This window comes from Bicyclus anynana, chromosome 10 (assembly GCF_947172395.1).
Source record: "Bicyclus anynana chromosome 10, ilBicAnyn1.1, whole genome shotgun sequence".
NCBI classification, from domain to species: Eukaryota; Metazoa; Arthropoda; class Insecta; order Lepidoptera; family Nymphalidae; genus Bicyclus; species Bicyclus anynana.
In genome coordinates this window covers 15,593,157-15,617,185 of record NC_069092.1, presented here as the reverse complement: position 1 = coordinate 15,617,185, position 24,029 = coordinate 15,593,157, and the positions used below count along the sequence as shown (strand labels likewise).

The following is a 24,029-nucleotide window of genomic DNA, read 5'->3' as shown; positions in this document are numbered from 1 at the left end:
GTTTAATAGGATTTTTTTTTTAAATCCCGTGATTAAGACATAACGATTTGGGGTAAAAAATATAATATACTTGTAGGTAGGTACGACTTAAATATAACAAGCAAAAAATCATTAAAACCGATTGTAGAGGTTTCGTTAGAAACTTGTGTTATTAAATTTTTTGGGTATTAAGATTTTTATTAGACAAGAAAATTTAATTGTATGTACTTACGATTTTCATAGTGTTTGACAATAGACAGTGCAATGTTTCTACTAAAGCGGAGTTTCGACATATTAATACTTTATTCATGCCCAAAATGACTTTGTAATTACTTAGATAGAACCAAATCGACAATAATTAATAATCAATTAATATATTGATAGTTAAATAACTCGAAAATAATAATTATTGTTATCGCCGTTTAGTGCTGGAAATAGTAGTCTATGACGGATATGACGTCGCTCGATCTCGTGTTGGCTTCAGTGTGCTCGTGGCGTTCGAGGCGTCCACAACTCTTGTTGTGTAATTCTTTATGGGTTACTTAGGATAGGCGGGGAGAGTGACTTGAGTGGAAAAGGGGAGTGTTTGTTAACAGTCAAAGGTACCTTGAACCCTACACACATCGTTCACAAGTGCGTGACTCCACTCAAGCTCATTCTCTGCCATTCTAGGGTATTATTTTGGTTACAGTTCGATTCGTTAATTAAGTTGTCCTGACAAGTGTTGTGTATCATAACCTTTGTTCGACATTAATTTTCTTATATTTGTAATCACTTTTGAGTCCTATAATATTATGTTTAGGCATTTACTAAATTCAGCATCACACGGATACTTGTAGTAAACTTTAGTAAACACTATATTTAGCACTGTTGCTATGCGCACTAAACTATTATCATCATCATTTTTATCAACCCATATTCGGCTCACTGCTGAGCTCGAGTCAAAATGAGAGGGGTTAGACCAATAGCCACGCTGGCCCAATGCGGATTGGCAGACTTCACACACGCAGAGAATTAAGAAAATTCTCTGGTATGCAGGTTTCCTCACGATGTTTTTCCTTCACCGTTTGAGACACGTGATATTTAATTTACAATCCACACAACTGAAAAGTTGGAGGTACATGCCGCGGACCGGATTCGAACCCACACCCTCCGGAATCGGAGGCAGAGGTCATATTCACGGGGCTATCACGGTTCACTATTATACTTGAGTGCAACTAGTACTTTAGGTATGTTGACTATTTTGTGCCGTCGAGCGACCTAAAAAACTAATAACTAATTTTCTAAAAATACAAGCATGGTCATTGGTCATTATGTTTATTTATTTACTTTGCTTAATTCTTAAAATTCTCCATCTGCCATTCCATTTTATCCAAGGTCTCTACTTCTTGTAGTGGTAGAGTTTAATGAATTTATGATTAAAACTTTTTTCGTATCACTTTTGTTTGATACTGCGGATTTGAGAACGCCTGTACCCAATCGGCATATCGAGTCACACTGCGAAAGACACAAGAAATATATTATTATATATACTAATTATATAAAGCTGAAGAGTTTGTTTGTTTGTTTGAACGCGCTAATCTCAGGAAGTAGGTCCGATTTAAAATTCTTTAACTGTTATATAGTTATTGAGGAAGGCTATAGGTTATATTATATTATCCCGGTATTCCTACGAGAGCGGGCACTATCCGTGTAAAACCGTGCGGCGTCAGCTAGCAACAAATAGTTTTATAAAAAAAAGATAAATAACAACCTGACTACGACTAACAAACGCATGACCAATATTGGAATATTGGTCATGTGTTTGTTAGTCGTGCAAAGAGGTGCAATCAAATGGAGAATGTAAGTACCTGCTCCTGACTATAGAAGTTATTCTTGTTGCCTCCACATCCAGAATATATCCTCTGCTTGCACACCTTCCATAGTGGATCGTAATACCACCTGTTTAGTGCGCCGAAGCAAAAGCCATAGTCGAAGTTCAAGCTGCACCATTTCGGCCTCGTTTCTATATGAGAAGGTAAATTAAATTAAATGTATCTGTTTTCATTTATTTTGTTACTAGAGGACCCCTGCAATAATTGTCCGTGTGCTAAACAATTCATCAAACCATCCTACTAATATTATAAACGCGAAAGTTTGTATGGATGTTTGGATGTTTGTTACTCTTTAACGCCGCTAATACTGAAGCGATTTAGCTGAAATTTGGAGATTTTACTCTGGATTAACACATAGGCTACTTTTTATCCCAAAAAAATCCATGGTTTCCCGAGATTTTTTGTTTGAAAAAATTTTGTTTTTTGTTTGAATGATAGCTTTGTTTGAAAACTATGCTTTTCTTTTCGTGTTGAGTAAGTGCCGATGGCTCCATGTGGGACCACTACGGCGTCATCGGGGGTTTGGGCGAGAGCAGAAGCATCGCCTGATGGGATCCGAAGGCTGAAATAAAGATAGAGGACGGAACGACTCTCTAAGGGCGTCTCCTATGAGACTCGGACCTCGGCTTAGAGGGCCATTCGGGATGGTGTAACCGTGACCTGAGTGAATCAGTCCAGACGCCCCCAAGATCTTGAGTTACAAAACCCACGTCCGGGTGACGTTAGATATCGGAAACCTTGTCTTCGCCGGCGAAAACGCTGTGTTGCTTGTGATTGTGTTGCCCGGGAAGCATTGTCTATCGTCATGTCATCGTCTGCATCATAAAGGACGTTTTTGGGACGCCTCTGCTAGAAGTTAGCCTTAAGATTGGGAGTGTACCTCAACTACTAGTTGGTTGGGATGGATGGCAGCTCTGTCGAAATAGTTTCGAGAGAGCTGTTTCATGTAACTAGCTATGTTACGACTCTAAAAAGATTATTAAATGCGAGTAAAACCAAATAAATAACTTGGCTCAAGTATGCCTCTCTGACAGAGAGTTACATATTTGTACCTTTTGCCGTGGAGACCCTTGGGCCATGGAGTCTCATCATGGCATTTCATCGAATAATTTCACCGCGGCTAGTTGCCCGACTGGTGACAGAAGGGCTGGCTCATTTTTTGCGCAAAGGATCAGCCTGGCTGTCCAGCGCGGAAATGCAGCCAGTATTCTTGCCACCATTCCACGTGGGCATATTTTGTATAGTTTTTAGGATAAGTTAGCTTAAGTTCCATATTGTATTCTTTCCTAATAACTCACTAGGATGGTTAGGTTTGCTTAAACAAGTCGTGAGACACTCTTGCAATGTGTCAAACCGGTTGCCGTTCCCTTGGCATCCTCCCCAGTTGAAGATGGAGCAAGTTTTGTTTTCCGGAACGAAGTAGTACATGGCCATATCCGCCCTGCAGGGACCATGCAAAGGCCTCAACTGACAGGTTTTGGCAAGGACTGAAATTGAGAAGGTTTTGAGGAGTATAATCTATACTATCCCTACTAATATTATAAATGCGAAAGTAACTCTGTCTGTCTGTTACCTTTTCACGGCTAAACGGCTGAACCGATCAAGATGAATTTTGATATAATGCTAAATGGGATCTTGGAGCAAAACATAGAGTACTTTTTGACCCTAAAATATAAATAGAAGGGGGCAATATAGGGCTTGAACGTTTGTATGGAAAGTTTTTAATTTTTAGAGTTACAGTCATAAAAAAATGTGCATAAATCATGAAAGAAATACGAAATGTTATGTGATTCAAGAATTTTCAAAATTCAACCCTTAAGGGGTTGAATGATGACACTCACAAATAACGTGGCTTTCTAGTGAACATGGTTATGACGGTCTCTGTGGCGCAGTGGCATGCGCTGTGAATTTACAAAACGGAGGTCCTGGGTTCGATCCCCGGCTGAGCCGACTGAGATTTTCTTAATTGGTCCAGGTCTGGCTGGTGGGATGCTTCGACTCTGGCTAGTTACCACCTTACCGGCAAAGACGTACCGCCATGCGATTTAGCGTTCCGGTGCAATGTCGTGTAGAAGCCGTAAAGAGTGTGAATTTCATCCTACTCCTAACAAGTTAGCCCGCTTCCATCTTAGACTGCATCATCACTTACCATCAGGTGAGATTGTAGTCAAGAGCAAACTTGTAAAGAATAAAAAAAAACAAATTTTCAAATTCGGTACAGTAGATCCAAATATTACCCCATAAAACATCACTAACTTTACCTCTTTATATTATTGGTATAGAAGTATAGACAATTTACCGAATGGTCGATACGGGGTTGCTCTGCTAATGGCACTACGATAAGTTGCATAAGAAATTTTTGTTTCGACAAATAAATTTTTATAAACAATAAAATAAACAACGCAAATCAATGCAGCGGCCGTGAACATTTTTATAACTAATATTTTTATTATATAAAATATATAACACACAGAAATTCATATCTCAAAATATCAAACGCGATCATAAAACGGTTGTACAGAAAATCAGTTTGTGAATTTTTATGGCGTTGTATTTTACTTGCGTCGTTGGTCTATTGGTTAGCCTGTTTAGATTATGATTCTGGTCCCAAGTTTAAATTTAAAAAAAAAATCGGTTGTCTGTAAAGTCGGTTTACTGACGATAGTTGAACTATCATAAGAAACTACAATGGTTGCGATTTTCAAAAGCAAATGTTCGTTTTTCTAAAATACTGTTTAATAATCTTCAAAGACCAGAATATACTTTATTTCTGGTAAAAAAAGTTGGCAACCCTAGAGCGAGGGTACGATGCATGACGTCATCTTTTTTCGAATGTGCAGCCGACTCCATCGAATTATAAGTCGTTGTCTCGTCAAAAAAAAAAGATATTGTCTCTTTCAAATAGGTACAGCACAAAAAAGTATGTGCCATGATATCTAAAATTCCATAACCCTCCAACTAGTCGTACTGTCCGTGATAGAAATGGATACGACAATAGACCAACGGGCGGCACTTGAATCTTGACCTTTCGGTGTTTAGTGCGACCCCTTAATACGTTCACTGCGGCACTGATTTTTCTGTACATTTCCCTGGTGCGAAACGAGGTTTTTTGACCTCGTGCTAAACCTTTCTGTGGTGCGGAAGTAGGTTTATTGACCTCGCGACTCTTGAAGACGCAACTAGGCTTAAGCAAAAATTACGTGTTACGTTTGTTTGTAGGAAAATGTAACAGAGGTGAAGTCTTATTTTCTTATTTAATTAATATTCTTAATCATCATCATCATTATCAACCCATATTCAGACTTCAGACACGTTATATTTAATTTAAATGATTAACATATTATTTATTGTGGTGTGCAAATAAGTGTAATCAAATAAATTAGGGAGGAAGTAAGGACAAGGATTTATATTTTCAATAGAATATCAGGGCCCGTCTCTCATCTCCACGGCTAATATAACTAAATCCGCACTGCGCAACTGCGCGACGAATCGGTTTGTGTACCGCCGGTAACTGTGCAAACGGTTTATTTAAATCTACCTCCCTGATATATTATTCATGCGATCTATAAAATAGAATTACAATTGAAATACTGTGTCACTTGTTAAAACGGTGCCTGTTCGAAAAAATCGCGATTTCGTTTAAGTGGACTTCTATTCTAGAAAACTTTTTTATGTCCCTCCGATTTTCTGGCCCAAAGATATGACTTGAGCAGAACTACTAAGCTCACTTAATGCCTCTAGTAATACGGTCCTGTTATAGAGCCTGAGGCAACTAGGCATTCAATAAAAATACGGTCTTTACTCTTTACGTTTAATTGAAGAGGAAGTGGAAAAAACATAAAACGATTCAAACTATAAACAATAAAAAAAACAATATTTTATGTGCCCGTCAATTACACTATTATCCTATTTTGGGCCCAGTACAGGGACCAGCCTACCAACCTGCGTCTTGTAAGCGAAGACCTAAGTAATCTTTATAGCACGGCGGCGTTATTCCACCAACTTCTCAATTCGTTGAGATTTTTTACGGAGAATAGAATATGAATAAAGAATAGCTTGTATTGTAGGCTAAACAAGGATTCGGCCGCAGGAATTCGTGATCTTAAAACAGGCTAACCTTTAAACAAGAGCTGTTATTTTCCAAAAACCACCGCCACTACAAAATTATCATTTATATTTTCCTCTTTAAATGTCATTACGGTCAAATGACCCGTTGCAGTATAAATAAAGTGGTACAAACAAAATGAAGCAGCGAATAAAACGTAAAGTCTGTCGATGTTGAAAGGCACTCCGACCTAAATAGTTGACGCGTTCCATGCAGACAGCAGTACACCCGGGCACACCCGGGCGCCGGATAAATCCCTAATCCCGGCCCGCGCAATCACAACCCGGGCAAAGTGGAACCGTGTGCAGTCAGGTGACTGTGAAAACGTTTTACATGTTTTATTTGAACGTATTCTCTCAATATAACTCTATATAAAATCGGTTTGTTCTAACCGTATGTGTCGCAGTTTGCTATACATATGCAGCGATTTTTTTTTGTGTTTTATTTTATTTGTTGAAGTTTGACTCTTTTGGCGCGTTCGGTGGATTTGATCGACGAGTTTTTACTGAGCTTTGTTTTATCTTGCAACGTTTGCAACTCAAGGTCAAATCTAGCAATAGGTATCTATTGAAAATAGTTGTTCTAAATATTATATTGAGCAAAAACTTTTGTATAATTCAAATTCAATTCAAAATTCATTTATTTGAATTAGGCTCAGTTTACAAGCACTTTTGAAAGGTCAGGTTTATGTCATAATTTAATTTAGTCTAATGGTGGTAATAATAGTCGAAAATTTAAAATTAAAGTCACGAGGGTTCCAAACATACATTTTAGATTATTTTAATATGTCATCTGAGAGACTGCAATTTAGTAGGGTTTCGGTTTCAGAAATGTGAAGGTAAACTACGCTGGTGAAACCATGAGGTTAAGACATAAAATAAAAATCTTTCAGGAAATCTTTCAGGCAAAGACAAAAAATAGTAAAAGGTTTGTTTGTGCTTTATTATCGTGTAAATATTTTACAGAGATACTTCGATTTTCATTTTACCATTCATATGTATGGATGAAGATGACCTTCAACATGGTCTATAGCAAATGCAAAAAGATTACATTAGCATCATAAAATACTATGTTTAAGATACTTGTATGTTTAGATAAATGCAACAATATTCTTATACCGAGTATTCCGAGCTAAATGGTTGGAAGCTCATTTTGTTATGCAGACGCGTGTCTACCCGGATATCTGAACAAATCCGGACTCAAAAGCGGGATATACAAGGAGGCGACTGCCTTTTAGTTCTTACATACACAAATAATGTGAAATACAAAAAATACTTATTTATTCATGATCATACTGTCCAAACTTTGTGTAGGTGTCATATTCATGGCGAATCGGACTTCACAAACCATAGTGTTGGACGTTTTCCTTTCAAGCCATCTCCAGAGTTCAAAGTCAAAATTCATTTATTTCAATTAGGCTTACTTTACAAACACTTTCGAAACGTCAACGTAATATTATTACTGTGTGATAATATAATTAACCGAAAAATTAAAGTTTCGAGGGTTCCAAAGGCGCCTTGGTTTGAGAAGAGCCCACAACAAACTCGGCCAGGTTTACGTCAATCTATACTAATATTATAAAGCTGAAGAGTTTGTTTGATTGATTGAACGCGCTAATCTCAGGAACTACTGGTCCGATTTGAAAAATTCTTTCAGTGTTAGATAGCCCATTTATCGAGGAAGGCTATAGGCTATATTTTATATATATTATCCCCGTATTCCTACGGGAACGGGAACCACGCGGGTGAAACCGTGCGGCGTCAGCTAGTAACATATATGCCCCCTGAAAAGTTCACCTATCACTTGATGAGTCCTCAACGTCAGAACAAAGCAAAAACGTCTCATTAAATCAATACCAACATCAATACTTGTTTTTTTTATTTCTTAAGGGAAATTATAAGATATCTTATGTCCAATCCATCCAATCCAAGTCGTCATGCATTTTTTGTCATGATTGTGTAAGAGCCGTAGGCAGTAGGCTCCTCAATAGGAACTTAGCGGCGGCACAGAGAATTCGGGCGAGCGCAGAAGCATCGCCTGATGGGGCCCGAAGGCAGAAGCTGATGGGTGGAACGACTCTCTAAGAGCGTCTCCCCTGAGACTCAGACCTCGGCTTGGAGGGCCGTTCTGGAAGGCTATTTTGGCACGAGTGTATCAGTCTCACTAGGTGGATAGAAGACATCAAACGGGTTGCAGGGAGCCGCTGGATGCTGGCGATTCGAGACCATTTTTTTTTGGAAGTCCATGCAAAAGGTCTATTTCCAGCAATGGACGTCCATCGGCTGATAATGAGTCCCTCAAGGTGGCCTGAGTGTATCAGAGAACCCTTTTGTAGCAAACCTTCGCTAAAAGTCATCCTTAAAGTCTGATATTTAATGATGATATGATCAAGATCACAAAATAAGGTCTAAATACCGCTTTTAATCCATTATGTTGAAGGGAAAATGATGAATACAAAAAGGTGCGTTAATTTACGCATCACGTAACATTACGCGTTCGCTTCAGAAACCTCGCGAGTCTTTGTTCTACTCTGACGAAGCTCTAAGCATACAGCAATAATAGTAACTGTTTCTGCAATCATATTACAGTATGCAGGGAAGAAAATTACTTTATAATTTTGTTGGGCAAGTTTCTGCGATGCAATTTGTATGGTGATGTAGTCGTGTGTAATGTGGAAAATTTATATAGCGTCTTAGTTCGTATAGTAACTAACTCATACGGGTCGTGAGATGTTAGGCTTAAAGCTGCAACTTTTGGCGGCCTTCGTAGCGCTTTGGCTTACGCGGTGGATTTACAAGATGGAGGTCCTGGGTTCGATCCCTGGCTGGGTCGACTGAGGTCTTCTTAATTGGGATCTGGCTGGTGGGAGGCTCCGACCGTAGCTACCTCTCTACCAGCAAAGATTTAGCGTTCCGGTACGTGTAGAAACCCGGTTTTACCCACGTCTCATAGAAACGGGGGTAACATATAGCATGCATAGGTACCAACTTGAGAATTTTCATAATTCTCTACATGTGTGAAGTCTGCCAATCCGCATTGGGCCAGCGTAGTGGGCTTAACCTCTCTCATTCTGAGAGGAGACTCGTGAACAACAGTGAGCCAAATATGGCTAGTTAATGATTTTTTTGAAAGCTTGACTTGAACAAAAATATCGAAATTAATTTAATAAACAAAGCAGACATAAGAGATGTAGCGCAAACACACGCCTTGGAGAATTATTCAAATTCTTACGAATAAAGTCCCACGTTCAAAGCTAAGAGTCTTAACTTTACAATACACCCATAAATTAGCTGCGGCGACAAAATACTAATGAACTTCTCGAAACTTCCACAGAAGAGAATTCTCGACGTGATTACGTAGATAACATACATAGATGAACATACGTGATGTTAACTTTGTTTTAGCATTTGCTTTACTATGAATTTAGCTTACATACGTATAGTATATTCGTATCATAGGACGAAATTTTTTGACGGCCTCCGTGGTATGTTCGTTTTTCCGGTTGAGGTTTCTTAATTGGTCTAGGTCTGGCTAGTGGCAGGCTTCGGCTGTGGCTATTTATCACCCAAGAAATTTAGCGTTCCAGTACGATGTCGTGTAGAAACCGCAAAGAGGTGTTGATTTTCATCGTACTCGTAACAAGTTAGCCCGCTTTTATCTAAGATCGCATCATCACTTATCATCAACAGTAGCAATTAAAAAATATAAGTAACAATTACTTTGAATTCACAGTTGAAGCTGTGAATAGAAAGAACTATAGTTTTTAACACATTACTTGTTCTTTGTTCGTCACCTAAAGAGATTTTAACGTTAAAACTACGTAACTTGAGTCTATTTTACTGTAACAAACGCATACTAAGGTTACTTCCCAACGAACAGAACCCTATCAAAGTTGTTTTTCTAGCGCTAAAACTCAATTTCCATATGTATTCGCGGTATGAAATTCAGAATGGCGCCGGCGAAAATTTGCATTGTTAATTGTGGCTTCAGATAACTTTGGAGACAAGACCGTGAGTTATACTTTCGCAGATACGAATATTGGACTGTTTATTTTGTGTTCAAACATTTAGTACCAATTTATATTTTAATCACCTAAAAAATTTGAATTATATTTTTTTTATAGAACCTTCAGACCTGAATTTATATACTTCAGTTGAATTGTGAAATGAGCATTAGCAAAATCATTTAGTTACCAATTTGGACTGACAGACATTTTTCCTCGATGGTGTTGCAAAAGTTATTTTTCCCCACTCCCACTACTTCCCAGTTGACCTCTGGTACAAATACTAGTAGAAAGAAAGAAAGAAAGAAAAAAGCTTTATTAGTGAATTAGTAGTAAATAACCCGGCTGGTTATTGGCTTAAAATGCTGTAAAAAACGTGAAGGACAATGTCGCGCGAACCGTATTAGTTTACAGGAACTTTTGAAATGTGTCGTTCTCACGGTTCAAAAGATATTCTATTGAAGAGAGCCATAAATAAACCTAAATAAACAGTATTTTGATGTGAAACATCTATAGCCGCACGTAAAACCGATTTCAGTATGATGGTATATATTATAAACAGTCTATATGCAGTAGTGTGTACGGTGTGGCGACGAGTCGCCATGCGCAATCGACTGTGATTCTCTCCCACTCGATCCGGCGTTAAGCCATCTCTCTCGCTACACTTAGCTTGGACACCTATAGTGTATACAGTGTTGTTTAACGTTTACTAAATAATGTCGATGAAATTGCTGGGAGACTTCGGTGCGACTAGTAGAGCAGTTTATTACTGTCTAAAAATAAACGGGGCTGTTTTCCAGAAACCCGCAATATGATATCAAAAGATATCGTAGAAAATTAGCGGGCAATTATTCAATCAATCATACTACGAAGTTTGAATGGTGATAAATTATCATAATCGCCTCAACGTATGTGTTCTCGTAAAAGTTAAGCGTAAAAAGATGCCTCAAGCATACAGTGACCGCCGAGTATAAAACCCTAAGCGCAAAATGCAATCCCGCTCTAACGGAAACCGCTGAGACAAACTATGCGACGGGAAGAAGCTCTAGATAACTAGACAGAGTAACTCTGATCTAGAGATTACATTTAAATTGGTATATGTTCCAATTTTATTAGTATTACAGCTTCATTTGACGAAGTTCGTTCGATAATGTACCGCTATGCTTTTTTTGTCGCAAAGCATGGATGTGATTTCGTCTGAAAGTATGATTTTGTGTTGAGGACAAAATCATGGGGACTGACATATATTATATGACGAGATTACGGCAGATTATGGGGATGATAACTATCATAAACAAATCTAACGATCATTATGTACCTACGACGTCATTCATTCGTACCATTTTGTATGAGGCGTTTTTCAGGGATCCGCGCCGAAAATCTGACCCTTTAAATCTCTGTAGCTACGCAAATAATGATAGTAGATATCCTGTTACTTTTACAAAATTGCTTTACTATTAGTATACTCTTAATTTATATACAATTTAAAAATTATTCATCCCTAATTATAAGGACAGATTCTATGGTTTTCCAAGCTTGCCCTACAAAGAGTTACTCTTTCATAAGCATTAGCTTAGAATCTCAAACCTTAGGCCCGAGAACATAATATTTATATGATATTTCGAGCAGAATATACATAAATAATAATTTTGAAAAGTGACTCAAATTTTGAGCACGGTGATTTTGACAAAATTATTAACGTAATGAATCATGGTTGTGCCCTGCTTTCGTTCCATCATTCGGTTTCAATCAAGCCATCCACCAGATTTTGGTGCAAACAGTAACAAATGTACCCCTTGAAAATTAACCTAGATCGAGATTATCAATATTTATATTTCTTCATCTTCTGCAAAAATCAACTCATAGGTTGTAATGCGGCAATCTGCGATTCTGTTAATGCCCAGCAGATTTATAGATCAGTGTTTTCTCACTCAACTACTGGCTAACCGACGCCCCGCATTTTCGTCATAGTTCTCGTTCCCGTAAGAATACGAGGATTATATATAGCCAATGACAGTCACAAATAACGTAACATTCTAGTATTTTCAAAATCGGTTCAGTATATCCAGAGGTTATCCCTTCAACACCACGAACTTTACCTCTTTTTAATATTAGTATAGACAACTCGTCGTCATCAACCTATATTCAGCTCACTGCTGAGCTCGAGTCTCCTCTCAGAATGAGAGGGGTTAGGCAAATAATCCACCACGCTGGCCCAATGCGGATTGGCAGACTTAACACACGCAGAGAATTAAGATAATTCTCTGGTATGCAGGTTTCCTCACGATGTTTTCCTTCACCGATTGAAACACGTGATATTTAATTTCTTAAAATGTACACAGCTGAAAAGTAGGAGGTGCATGCCCTGGACCGGATTCGAACCTACACCCTCCGGATTCGGAGGCAGAGGTCATACCCACTGGGCTATCACGGCTTTAGACAACTGACTGGTATAAATTAAAGTGACTTCTGTACAAAGCTACTCTACGTGCCCTACGGGGAACTAACTCGTGGACTATGTTTGTTCATTAGAGGTTTAATTTGATTTTTCTAGCGCGTCCCTAATTGCGTTGCTTTTATAATCCCCTCTCATTTATGCGGCGGCGCGGCAACAATTAGTTCACTCTATTTGTATTTCAGTTGCTTAGTGACCTTTTTATTTGCAGTTGCCTACTCTTGGAGGACTGTTTTATATTAGACACGTCCAGTTTTGCGCTAGACTTACTTGTTAGAGTATCTGTGATGGTTAGAACTTCGGCATTGTACAAAATCTGATTCATTCAGTCATTCATTATACACACACAAAGAGTACAAATATATGGAATGCTCTGGCAGCATCTGTTTTTCTTATCCGTTATCACATACCTACAATAAACAATCTTCAAATCAAGAGTGAACACTATGATCTTCTAAGTAAGCGTGATTTCGTCTATTAGACTACAAGGACTTTAAAAGTTATTTTTTTTCAAGGGCTTGTAGTCTATATGCGCTTGCTTATTTAAGTATGACAATGAATGGTGTACCTACGATTCTGTGTTGGCATAAGCTATTTGAGCTCGTACGAAAGTTTCAATCGCGATGCTATCCCTTTGTCATTGATATCCCTAGAACCCCTATGAAGCGTTTTGTCTTAGTTTCATATATGGCATGGTATTGAATTCTCTCCCGAAGTCAATGTTTTCTAATTATTACAACGACATATTTATGATATGAGTGATGGCTTCTAGGAAAACGCGTTCCATCTTCTTACCTCGTCTATCTTTACATCCGGCGAGCTTATTTGTGAGGTCCTGGGTTACTGCTAGAGTAATAAGATTTAGCAATTAGAAGTTCTATATTGACTTTGGTTTAGTGATAAGGCAATATCGTTGACTAGCTAAAAAATTACCTCAATAAACCCTTCCACGCCAATCTCAGACTTCGAGTATATAAATCGTCTTACTGGAATTATTGAGCATATTATATTAATGTTTTATACAAATAAGTGCAAATTCATGAATTTATTTACACTTTTTATAATTTAAAGAAACTTTTAATATATAATTTACACATACATTTATAAAGTAATACGGTCCACTCGCTTTTGGGTAGATCTCTCCACCTACCGTACGTACCGTATTAATTGTTGGTCAAAATTTTATAATACTGAAAAAAGTATATCAAAGCTGTACTATTATTCTTTGACGTACTATTGCAAGCAGCTACCTACCAACTTAGATAAAAAAAATCAAGTTTTTTTAGAGTTGGAAATTTGAGTCTGAATTTTAGGATTTACAAAACGGAGGTCCTGGGTTCGATCCCGGCTGGGCCGATTGAGATTTTCTTAATTGGTCCAGATCTGGATGGTGGGATGCTTCGGCCGTGGTATTTGTGACTGTCATAATATGCTATATTTTATCTCCGTTTTCCCACGGGAACAGGAACTACGCGGGTGAAACCGCGGTGTGTCGGCTAGTTATAAATATAAAAAAGAAATTGCGGAAGGATCCAATGAGCAACCCCAAACCTCATGTTCATATAATTTCATTAGAATTATAACTTTAAAAGAAAACGGAGCAATGGCAAGTTGGCAATTTTTTATTTATTATGAAAAAATAAAAATATATGAAAACATTCATATATTTTTATTTTGTGTCCTTAAATAAAACAAAAGAATACCGTATCGAATTTTGGTGTAATAACATTAAATATTTACATCTTTGCTTACAGTAACTTTCTGCTTATTATTAGCTTAAAATATTTGAAACATTTTAAAATTAACATAATTTCTTGAATTAATTATAAAAGATACAAAATTAATATTCTAACAAGTATAGATTGCATACAGAGTGGGTTTATTTAACAAGAATTCTATCGGAATCGAATAGTATTATACATTAATAATAATTTTTGGAAAAATTGGACATGCCATGGTTTGTTGCTTGACTTTTACCCTACTGTATGTTTTTTTAATGTCTTAGTGCTGTGTAAGGATCTACTAAGTAGACTCAGAGTCAATGGAGCGATGGAGCAATGGAGCAAGCCATGCTCGGAGTATTTTTTTTTTATAAAATAATATTTGCCATATTTTTTTTATGACCAATATTTCCATTCCTCTCCAACTATTCGGGAAAGACTGTATTAAGAGTGGATACAACAATAGACCAACAGGTCGGGGATCGAACCATCACCCCTCCGACCACTCGTTGAACTATTGAGACTCTAAAAATCGAATCAGAAATGAGGAGATCCGCAGAAGAATCAAAGTTACCAACTTTGCTCAACAGTAGCAGAGCTGAAGTAAAGTGGCAATGGGCGGGGAACATAGTTCGAAGAACCAGATGACCAGGACACCAGATTCTGGCGAATGGCGAATATACGAGCGTACTCGTACGGAAATATACGAGCTATGCGTAGGCCATCAATTTTTAAAGATCGAGATAGATACCACGCGTGTCGCGTCACCACACATGCTCTAAAATAGCGCGCTAAAAACGTGCTATTAAGTATGCTCCATACGAGCATGCTTATCATCAGTTTACATTTGCCAGCAATTAGCATGCTATTTTTAAGTATACTCCGGAATAAGCATGCTCAAAGCAAACATTCCAATTACACATGCTAATTTGTATCTATCGCTATCTGTCTATAGTATCGTGTATTAGACAGGGAGAGCTGAAGGTGAAGAGAATGCCGAATACCAGTGCTGATCGACTAGCATACTCAATAAGCAAACTTGTTCAGACGCGCTAAAAGCACGCCCCCTTCCACCCGCGCAGCAAGTAGCATGCTCATAAATCGCACGACTGTTGATTCTAGAGCAAGCTCGAAATAGGCATGCTCATTATTAGCAATGCTAATAAGTAGCAACTGCTCAATAGTAGCATGCTTTCGTGCTTGAAATGAGCATGTGTAACAGTAGCTTAATTCGTCGAGCCTTCAATCATTCCCCTACGTTATAATTATTAAAGTTTATGCCTCATGACGCAGTTGATAACGCGCTGCTATAGTTAAGCACTGAACGTTTAGAAGTACAAGTATAAACCGTTCAGATAAACGTGTATACTACACGTCTTGTATTACTAAACGCTTGTATTAAATATCGGTATTTAATAATCTTTACAACGAAAAATGAAACCAAGTTAAAAAAACGTATTTCAATTGTTTTGATTAACACAAAAATTAAATGGGACCTACAAGTATCTGGAAATATACTCTTTCACCCAAAAAAAAAATCATATGTAGTTAATAAATGAAGATAAGAGGTAACAAACATTACAGATCTGGAACAAAGATACGCGTCGAATTCAAAATAGATCTGCCCAGGTTAGAACCTCGTCTCGTGATGCGGCAAGTTAAAGTGGCATAAGCGTTTCCCAAGCTTTATTCTTCTGCGATTCGGTAAAGGAGATGGTCCAAAATAGTATGGAGCCCAGGATCAGTCATTGTACCCTAGCGGAAATAAAAGAAGATATTTTTTGATTATACAAATCTACGATTTTACTTTAATTCTTTCGAAATAATATTCATTACCTCTCAAGAAATGCAACATTATTAAGGGTATTATTAATGGCGGATAGATGACATTTTCAATGCAGTAATCGATTTGACGTTTGCTGTCAATTGTCATGTCATATTTACTCTATAGGCGCCATCTTGATATAACTCAAAAACTTGTGTTTTTATTTTGTTTATTTCTTTTTATTTAGTTAGATTTATTCACTTTAATAATTTTTAATAAAATCCTTGTATTTTGTAAATTTTAATGATACGGGGTACAAGAGTGGACCTGAAATGGACCATCTCCTTTCATACTCCTCCATCGTGACCCACTTGAGTTCATGGACCCATAATACCTACAATACGCCCATCGAGCGATCATTATTGTCTCGTTAGTCAAGAAATAAAATCGACCCTCTCCTAGTACTTATTTAAAGTCGCAGCATTGCCTCCATAAAGCTGCATCCCGGTATTTATTTTTTTTGACGACCCGTTGCCGTGTCGCGACTCACCTGATGGGAAACGCTGGCATAAGCTACTATTTTAACGAATGGCAAAGGTATTGTTTTCAAAACATACATAAATCGATCACCATTGTTACAGAATAGTTATTAATACTTTTAATACAAAATAAAATTTACCTGTGTACTTTATAATTAATTAAAAAATATTTTAGTTTAGCAGTCGTATTAGGTAACTAACGTTTGCCCTCGGCTTCGCCTGTGTGGAATTCTGATCGTATTTTTAACTTAATATCTAAAAGCTACAATGGTTTTACTAGAGCATCATGTCAAACTTTGTTAGCTTTTTTAAATAATTATTGCCATCTTTTTAAATATGACCAATACTCCCATTCCTCACCAATTCACCGGCCCTTTGACCGCCGAGCTGTGGCTATTGAGGATTCTATACAAATTCTAAAAAGTCTGAAAGCCCATGTTCATACTATAGGTGCCTATGCTACACAACTATGGAGTTTGTACCATGGTAGCTTTGTGAGGTACCAGTAGAAGTTAATAAAGATTTTTTTAACCTGACCTAGGACCTCAGCATACAACTGCGCCACGGAGGACGTCAGATCTAGAGTAATTTCTTCTAAAATATTTGTCATTTCTTTTAATAATGATCAATATTTCATTCCCATACCATTCCCCTCCAACTAATCGCGAAAGACTGTATTAGGAATGAATACGACAATAGACCAACGGGGTGGAAAATCATTACCCCGCGGTGATGTCCGACCGCTTTTTGCGTAGAGCTAATGAGGCACAAAAATTTTCTTCATAAAATGAAATAAGTCTGGTTACCGTATGCTCTTAGACAATGAATAGAATTCCGCGCTGCCGAAGTCGCGAACAACAGTCAGACAAATAAAATTATAAGTTCCATAATGATTGTGGCGGCACTGTTGCTTTACTAGGAGTCGCCGATTTAACTTACTTAGTAGTTACCTAACCTAAAGATAGATGGCGTTAAAATTGACGATCGAGTAAAACATAGTTATCGTTGAGACTAAATAGTCTTTGAGCACAGTAACTACATAATCATGGTTGTTGGTTCATTTATAAAATCATAAATACTAAAAACTCAAACGGAATTTTGCAAAATAATAAAGAAAGATATTTAAAATAAGTGGACCAAGGACAATTAAATTTTTTTTGACTTTGTTGGACTATTTTCAGGGGGAGTATTTATCCACGCACCAATGTCTGGAAAATGCTTCTAAGGAAACACCCCACCACCGTGATAAGTCACAACGTAAATTATTTTGTCCGAGACGCCATGAATATCAAATACACAATATAAAATTTTGAGCAGCACGGTCATGAATATAATATCTTGTTCCTGGGCCCAAAGACTAAAACATAAAGTTGAAATATGTGCATGACCGTTACAAACTTTACTGTCTTTCTTACATATTGAATATTTCTTTCATCAAAACTTAATAGATCTTATTTAGGAGGAAACAAAAAGTTATCATGACATCTACTCTTCGTAATAAAATCACCTGTGATGTTTCAATTTACATATACGAGTATAATTATAACGAGAGTCAGTGTGTTAACCTTTGGCTGATGATGGGAACAAAATATTCAATACCTGGTATGGAAAATCAGTAAAATGTATACGCTGGTATACATTCAATAGAAAACAGACCATAGAACACCAAGTAAAATATAAGAAAACTTAAATATTTCAACATTAATTAGTCACAAATCGCAATTCTCGGAGAATAAAATGGTAACTGCCATTACATGTATTAGTATTATTTTAATTTTGTGATCTATAAGTATTAATACATATGCTCAATTTCTTTTCGTACATTTCATGCAGTTAACGAAGTTACAAAATATTGCAATAGTATTCCAAGATATAGTCACTGGCATAAAGGTATGAGAATAAAATGGTAATACAATATTACCATAATGGTTTTTTTTTTCGTGTTGAGTAAGTGCCGATGGCTCCATGTGGGACCACTACGGCGTCACCGGGGGGTTTGGGCGAGCGCAGAAGCATCGCCTGATGAGACCCGAAGGCTGAAATAAAGATAGAGGACGGAACGACTCTCCTATGAGACTCGGACCTCGGCTTAGAGGGCCATTCGGAAGCTTAGAGGGCCATTCGGATACAATTGTCTTCCGGTACTCAAAATATAAGACTTGATTATGATAAAATACCAGTTACCATTTTATTCTCGTTCAAAATCTTCCGGTACGTGCGCGTAAATTCATCATCACTCGCCGGTTTAAAAGTAAGATAAAAACGGTAAGTGCAGAGACAATATTGGATTCTGGTTAGACTGTACGGCGAATAAAATGGTAATGGATATTACAATATGAAATTGAAAATACAATGATGATTTATTTTCGGTAACATTTCTTTTTTTAATTTATGGCTTTTATTGTTGTGGTATTTATTGTATGTTTTTGTCGATTAAGCTTAACAAAAGCTATAAAAATAGTTTTCATTCGAGCTTTCCCGCTTTTATGTAAGTTTATTACTTTGGCAACATTCGCTAAATCAAATATATTTTCCGGAAACGGTGAAATGTATGTAATGGTAATAATTAATAATCTATACAGCAGGTGTAAAAGACAAAGTCCAAATAAGAAATCTTGAAAAATTTCCACTTATTAATCAGTAGGTAATATAGTTACACCCATCATAATGAAAATAAACATAGAACCATAATTCGATATAAAAGAGCATTTGAAGTATAAAAAAATCCTGACTTTACATTACACAATAATTTAAGTGCAGAATATGATCGCCTCTAGCCCCATCTGAGATTGAGAATTAGGGTATGCGCACACACACACATCATGCGTTTTGAGTTCTCCGATTGACGCCGCTTATACTGTATATCACTATAAAGTGCCATAAACTTACAAAAGTCTAGCTAAGGGTGAGGACAAACGAGCGTAATTTCTGCTGCATTTGGTTTCATACAAAAGTCCAGTTCTTGCCACACGGCGTCGCAAAGTGAGTTGTGTTCCGACTTACACGAGAATTTCTGCAACTTCATCATCATTATCAACCCATATTCGGCTGCTGAGCTCGAGTCTCCTATCAGAATGAGAGGGGTTAGGCCAATAGTCCACCACGCTGGCCCAATGCGGATTGGCAGACTTCACACACGCAGAGAATTAAGATAATTCTCTGGTATGCAGGTTTCCTCACGATGTTTTCCTTCACCGATTGAGACACGTGATATTTAATTTCTTAAAATGCACACAAATGAAAAGTTGGAGGTGCATGCCCCGGACCGGATTCGAACCAACACCCTCCGAAATCGGAGGCAGAAGTCATATCCACAGGGTTATCACGGCTCAACCGAAATTACGCGACAGAAAACTCACAGAATTGCGCTCGTTTAGCGTCACCATTCACCATAAACGTAGAACTGAAAATCAGCAGAACAATATATATATTGTTTTGCGCGGGCTCTGAACGTCGCGTAATTTAATTTCAACAATAATCTTACTGACAGTTAGAGTGTGCAATATGTAATTTGGTGGTTACAAATGGTTCTGGATCTCAGATTCTGGAAAGTTAGGAGCCTCATATTTGGGTAAATGATATTTCAAAGTGTTAGCTTCGTTATGACTATACAAAATACACAATTTGTAAAACTTTTCTCGATAGTTTATGTTTTTGAAAAATAAATGTTTCGCTCACATTTTGCTTCCAATCTCAGGAAAAGCAAACTTATTTTCTTAAATTTTTGTTTTGTATAAAGAATTAAGTATATATCTTGAACATAGCCATTTTGTTTTTCGTTATATTGTTTAATTTACTTACAATTGGGTAAAAATGGTTTTGGCGCTCACGTCATAACATTTGCGTCGCGCGTCAATCGCTCCGTGCTTTTCACTCACGTGAAAGTCATAATTCGGCGTCGTTTGCGCTTCGAATTTCATCCATATCGTACCGACATGCTGCGCGCTCTTAAGAGTTAATGTAAACGTGCCTGTGTTGAGGCGAAATCTTCCAATCTCACCAGGTGAAATCTTAACCTTCCATGGATTTATTATGCGGATCATTGGGTCAGCGTGGTGGACTATACGACTATGGTTCCTTCTCAGTCTGAGAGGAAACTCGAGCAGTGAGCCGGGTATGGGTTGATAATGATTATGCGGATGCCGGGTCCATCGCGTGGCAGATAGAAAACCTCCGAGCAAAGCCGGGTCACTACCCTTGTTCGCTTGTACACCACACCACACACTCATGCTTGTATTGTTTTTCCTGTACGCCCCAGTAGGTATAACAAAGTATAACAAAAGAGTACTACTAAAGCAAGATTTTGCTGATATTCCTTTTGCACCCACTTGTATAGCATAATTAAAACTAACTACTCTAACACAATATAGCCATTTTAGTTTAGTTTCATTTAGTTTATATATTTTTTGTGGTCTTTGTGGTTTTTTATTTGTGGTTTTTGGGACGTTATAATTAAAAAACTATCTGAGTATTTATATGCTTGCAGCTGTTGCACTGAAATACGAAAATCTGAAAGACAGTGCCAATGCAAATTTAAACGATTATAGAAATGACCACAGAAACTTAAAGTCTACCAAGACAAAGTAAGAACAATGTGCATCAAAAAACCAATCATATTGTTAGGAAATAACGTGATAGAGTTATCACAGCATTAACATCACGTAATTTCTAAATAAAGTGATTGGTCATTACAAACTCTTTCTCAGGATGTACTAAAGGCGACCTGAATTATGTTTAAGTACATTTAATTATATCAACAGATTGGATTCACTTCATCGCGGACAAAATTCGTATTTAGTATTAACTAACTATAGTCTAGTCTATTCTAAGTTCACCCTCCAACTAGAGAGATGATGGCTTTCTGTTCACTCTCCTCATCGTAGTATGTGAAGGGTATGTCTAAGAAGTCATCACTTAGAAGTCCATAGTCATCTCCCATCACCATCATTGGTAGGAAGATCAGGAGAAGAAGAAGAAACCAGTTGAGAACACATTTCGATGTGCCGCCTCCGAGGGTTACTGAAAAAACCAAATCGTCTTTTAAGGAAATGCATCCTCACACTAAAAGTAGTGATAATAATAAATATTTAAGAAGAATACCATTAAAATCATAAAATCTGATAAAAGTATCAGATACTTTCAGACCATAAATAGAATAAAGATACTTGGAAGTCATTAGATCAGTATCTACCTACCTACACAGGAAGTAAAAATAAAAGAAATTAACTATTTTAAATTATTATAATGTATGATTTTATTTAATGTGATAGCCCAGTGAATATGACCTTTACCTCCAATTTTAGAGGGTGTGGGTTCGATTCCGGTCCAGGGCATGCACCTCCAACTTTTCAGTTGTGTGCATTTTAAGAAATTAAATATCAGGTGTCTCAAACGGTGAAGGAAAGACAACGTGAGGAAACCTGCATATCAGAGAATTTTCTTAATTCTCTGCGTGTGTAAAGTTTGTCAATCCGCATTGGGCTAGCGTGGTGGATTATTGGCCTAACCTCTCTCATACTGAGAGGAGACTCGAGCTCAGCAGTGAACCGAATATTGGTTGATAATGTTGGTGATTTATATAAAAGCAACCGTTACGTTTCTTGCGGATTCTTCAGCAGAACCAGCCTTCATACATACAGAGCGCATACGTCCGGATGTCATGCTTGGAACGCGACAGTCTCGCGCAAAAGCAGCTAAGGATACGACCGGTCGTAACGCTGTAAACTAAGTGGATATATAAGCTAAATACTTACTTCTTTCAGGTCTGGGATCAGTTTCAGGGGTGAGGAAGTCAAGCTTGGCAGACTGGTTGTAAACGTCAAACACGGTGGCGTAACATGCAACTCTCAGTCTTCCACCAGGGAACAGTTCTGGTGTCACCTTCACCTCCACGTTGACTTTGGCTGTCAGAAGACCGTTTTCAAATGGCTGCAGACTCGTTTCTGATGCTCTTATCTGAAAGACCGTTGTCACAAAAATATGAGTAAATGAAAGACTGATTTTAAAAAACTAATTTTACTATTTATAATCAACATCAAAAAAATATTTAATTAAATTAAGGACGCACATAAGCAATCACTTAATCTTTATATCCGCGATGACGTATGTACTTTGAAACAACAAAATTAGATGAAATTATTAGAAGACGAAAAAATATTATTGCAAGGCAATTTGGAGATATGAATACGGGTTTATAATAACTTTATGAATAAATAAATAATTTATTTTATCATCCGATTGTGATGAGGCTTAGCGTGCTACTACGGCCCTGGCTCTGGATTTTTTTTTTTCATTTCGCGTCTGTACAAATTACTAAAACTTTATGAATAGAGTTTGCAAGTCTTTTATTTACTCTAGTTGTTGAGCATTCTAATGCAAAAATGGGATATTTTTCATAATACATACTTACATCATCAAAACCAAACCAAGTAATGTCCCCTGGGCACACCTGGTGTCATTATTCATAGGATAGAAATAAATAGATCTTATATCCTCCACGCTATTCCAATAAAACCTATTTGGAAAGATAATCCTTATAGATTGCATCAACTAATGTGCAACTCAAACTTCGGTGAAGCTGTGATAAATCGCTCCACAGTATTTTATTGCAAGATGCTTGAGAAAGTGGACAAAGGATTATTATTGGAAAAACTTCTAAAGTCACTGAAGTGTTCAAGCATTGAACTATTTATTGGAAGTACAAATAATATTTCACTGGAAATAGACCCGGCATCTTAAGATGAACTAGGACGAAGTTTTAAGGACCAAACTGAATAATTGCTCTTCAAGTCTAAAGCGGAACTACACTCGTATCTGGAGAAGAAATTGCCTCAATACAACTGCAATAGATATGAATAATATCTATGAAAATATGGAACTTTATACTTCAAGAGTTGAAATTGAATTTTTCAGTGAATGGAACTTAGTTTTCCGTATTTTTATTGTTGAGATACGTTGTTATAAGTTGCATTTCAAGTTTGCGCCCGTTTTACCTTTCAAATATGTAGCTTTAGAGTTAGAATTTCTTACTTAGAGTAAGTTTTTTTTTTATGTTTCACACTATCGATTTTCCTAGAGTTCATAGCAGTCTGTCTGCTAGTGGAAGTGGATGCAGATAACACTTATGTTAAGAAGTCTTAGCATATATTTGCAAATGTACGTTTGAATTTATGATTTTTAATTTTTTTTTTAAACCACGCAACAGCAAACAAAACAAATAGAAGTTGTTAAATAAAAAATAATGTAATTTTCACCATTTTTGAGTTTTAGAACTTGTACATAATATTATGTGGTTTTAGTGAGACTAGTAATCCAGTTTTGTTGTATGAAGAGAAAAATGAAACTACTCGATGCCATAAAACTGCCGTTACATTAAACAAATATGAATGTGCAGCAAAACCTAAAACTAAATTCAAATGGAACATAAAACTACAAGTACAACTAAAAGTTTCAAGGATCAAACTCAATAGCTTTCAGAGTTGAATAGCAAAATGCATTCGATATAACATTGAGTGAAACTCAAATTAAATTCATCCATTTTATTTGCAAAAATATCGTACATGAAACTTCTCGTATTCACCGAACTCTC

The 24,029-nt window shown here is 37.0% G+C and overlaps 2 protein-coding genes across 2 annotated transcripts in view; both read right to left on the bottom strand.

Annotated features, from left to right (window-relative positions):
• Positions 1-1,347: 1,347 nt before the first annotated feature.
• LOC112047574 (tissue factor pathway inhibitor-like) lies at positions 1,348-17,051 on the bottom strand. Its single transcript, XM_052884020.1, has 4 exons — positions 16,979-17,051; positions 3,152-3,340; positions 1,830-1,984; positions 1,348-1,476 (listed from the first exon to the last, which is right to left on the bottom strand). The coding sequence occupies exons 1-4, from the start codon at positions 17,049-17,051 to the stop codon at positions 1,348-1,350; spliced, it is 546 nt and encodes a 181-aa protein (XP_052739980.1).
• Positions 14,117-24,029, bottom strand: part of LOC112047591 (uncharacterized) — a 119,199-nt gene continuing 109,286 nt past the window's right edge. The window contains exons 5-6 of the mRNA XM_024084739.2: positions 22,195-22,396; positions 14,117-21,460 (exon numbers count right to left, since the gene is read on the bottom strand). Of these exons, the coding sequence (XP_023940507.2) occupies positions 21,273-21,460; positions 22,195-22,396 (390 nt within the window). The 3' untranslated portion in view covers positions 14,117-21,272. The remainder of the gene's footprint in view (positions 21,461-22,194; positions 22,397-24,029) is intronic.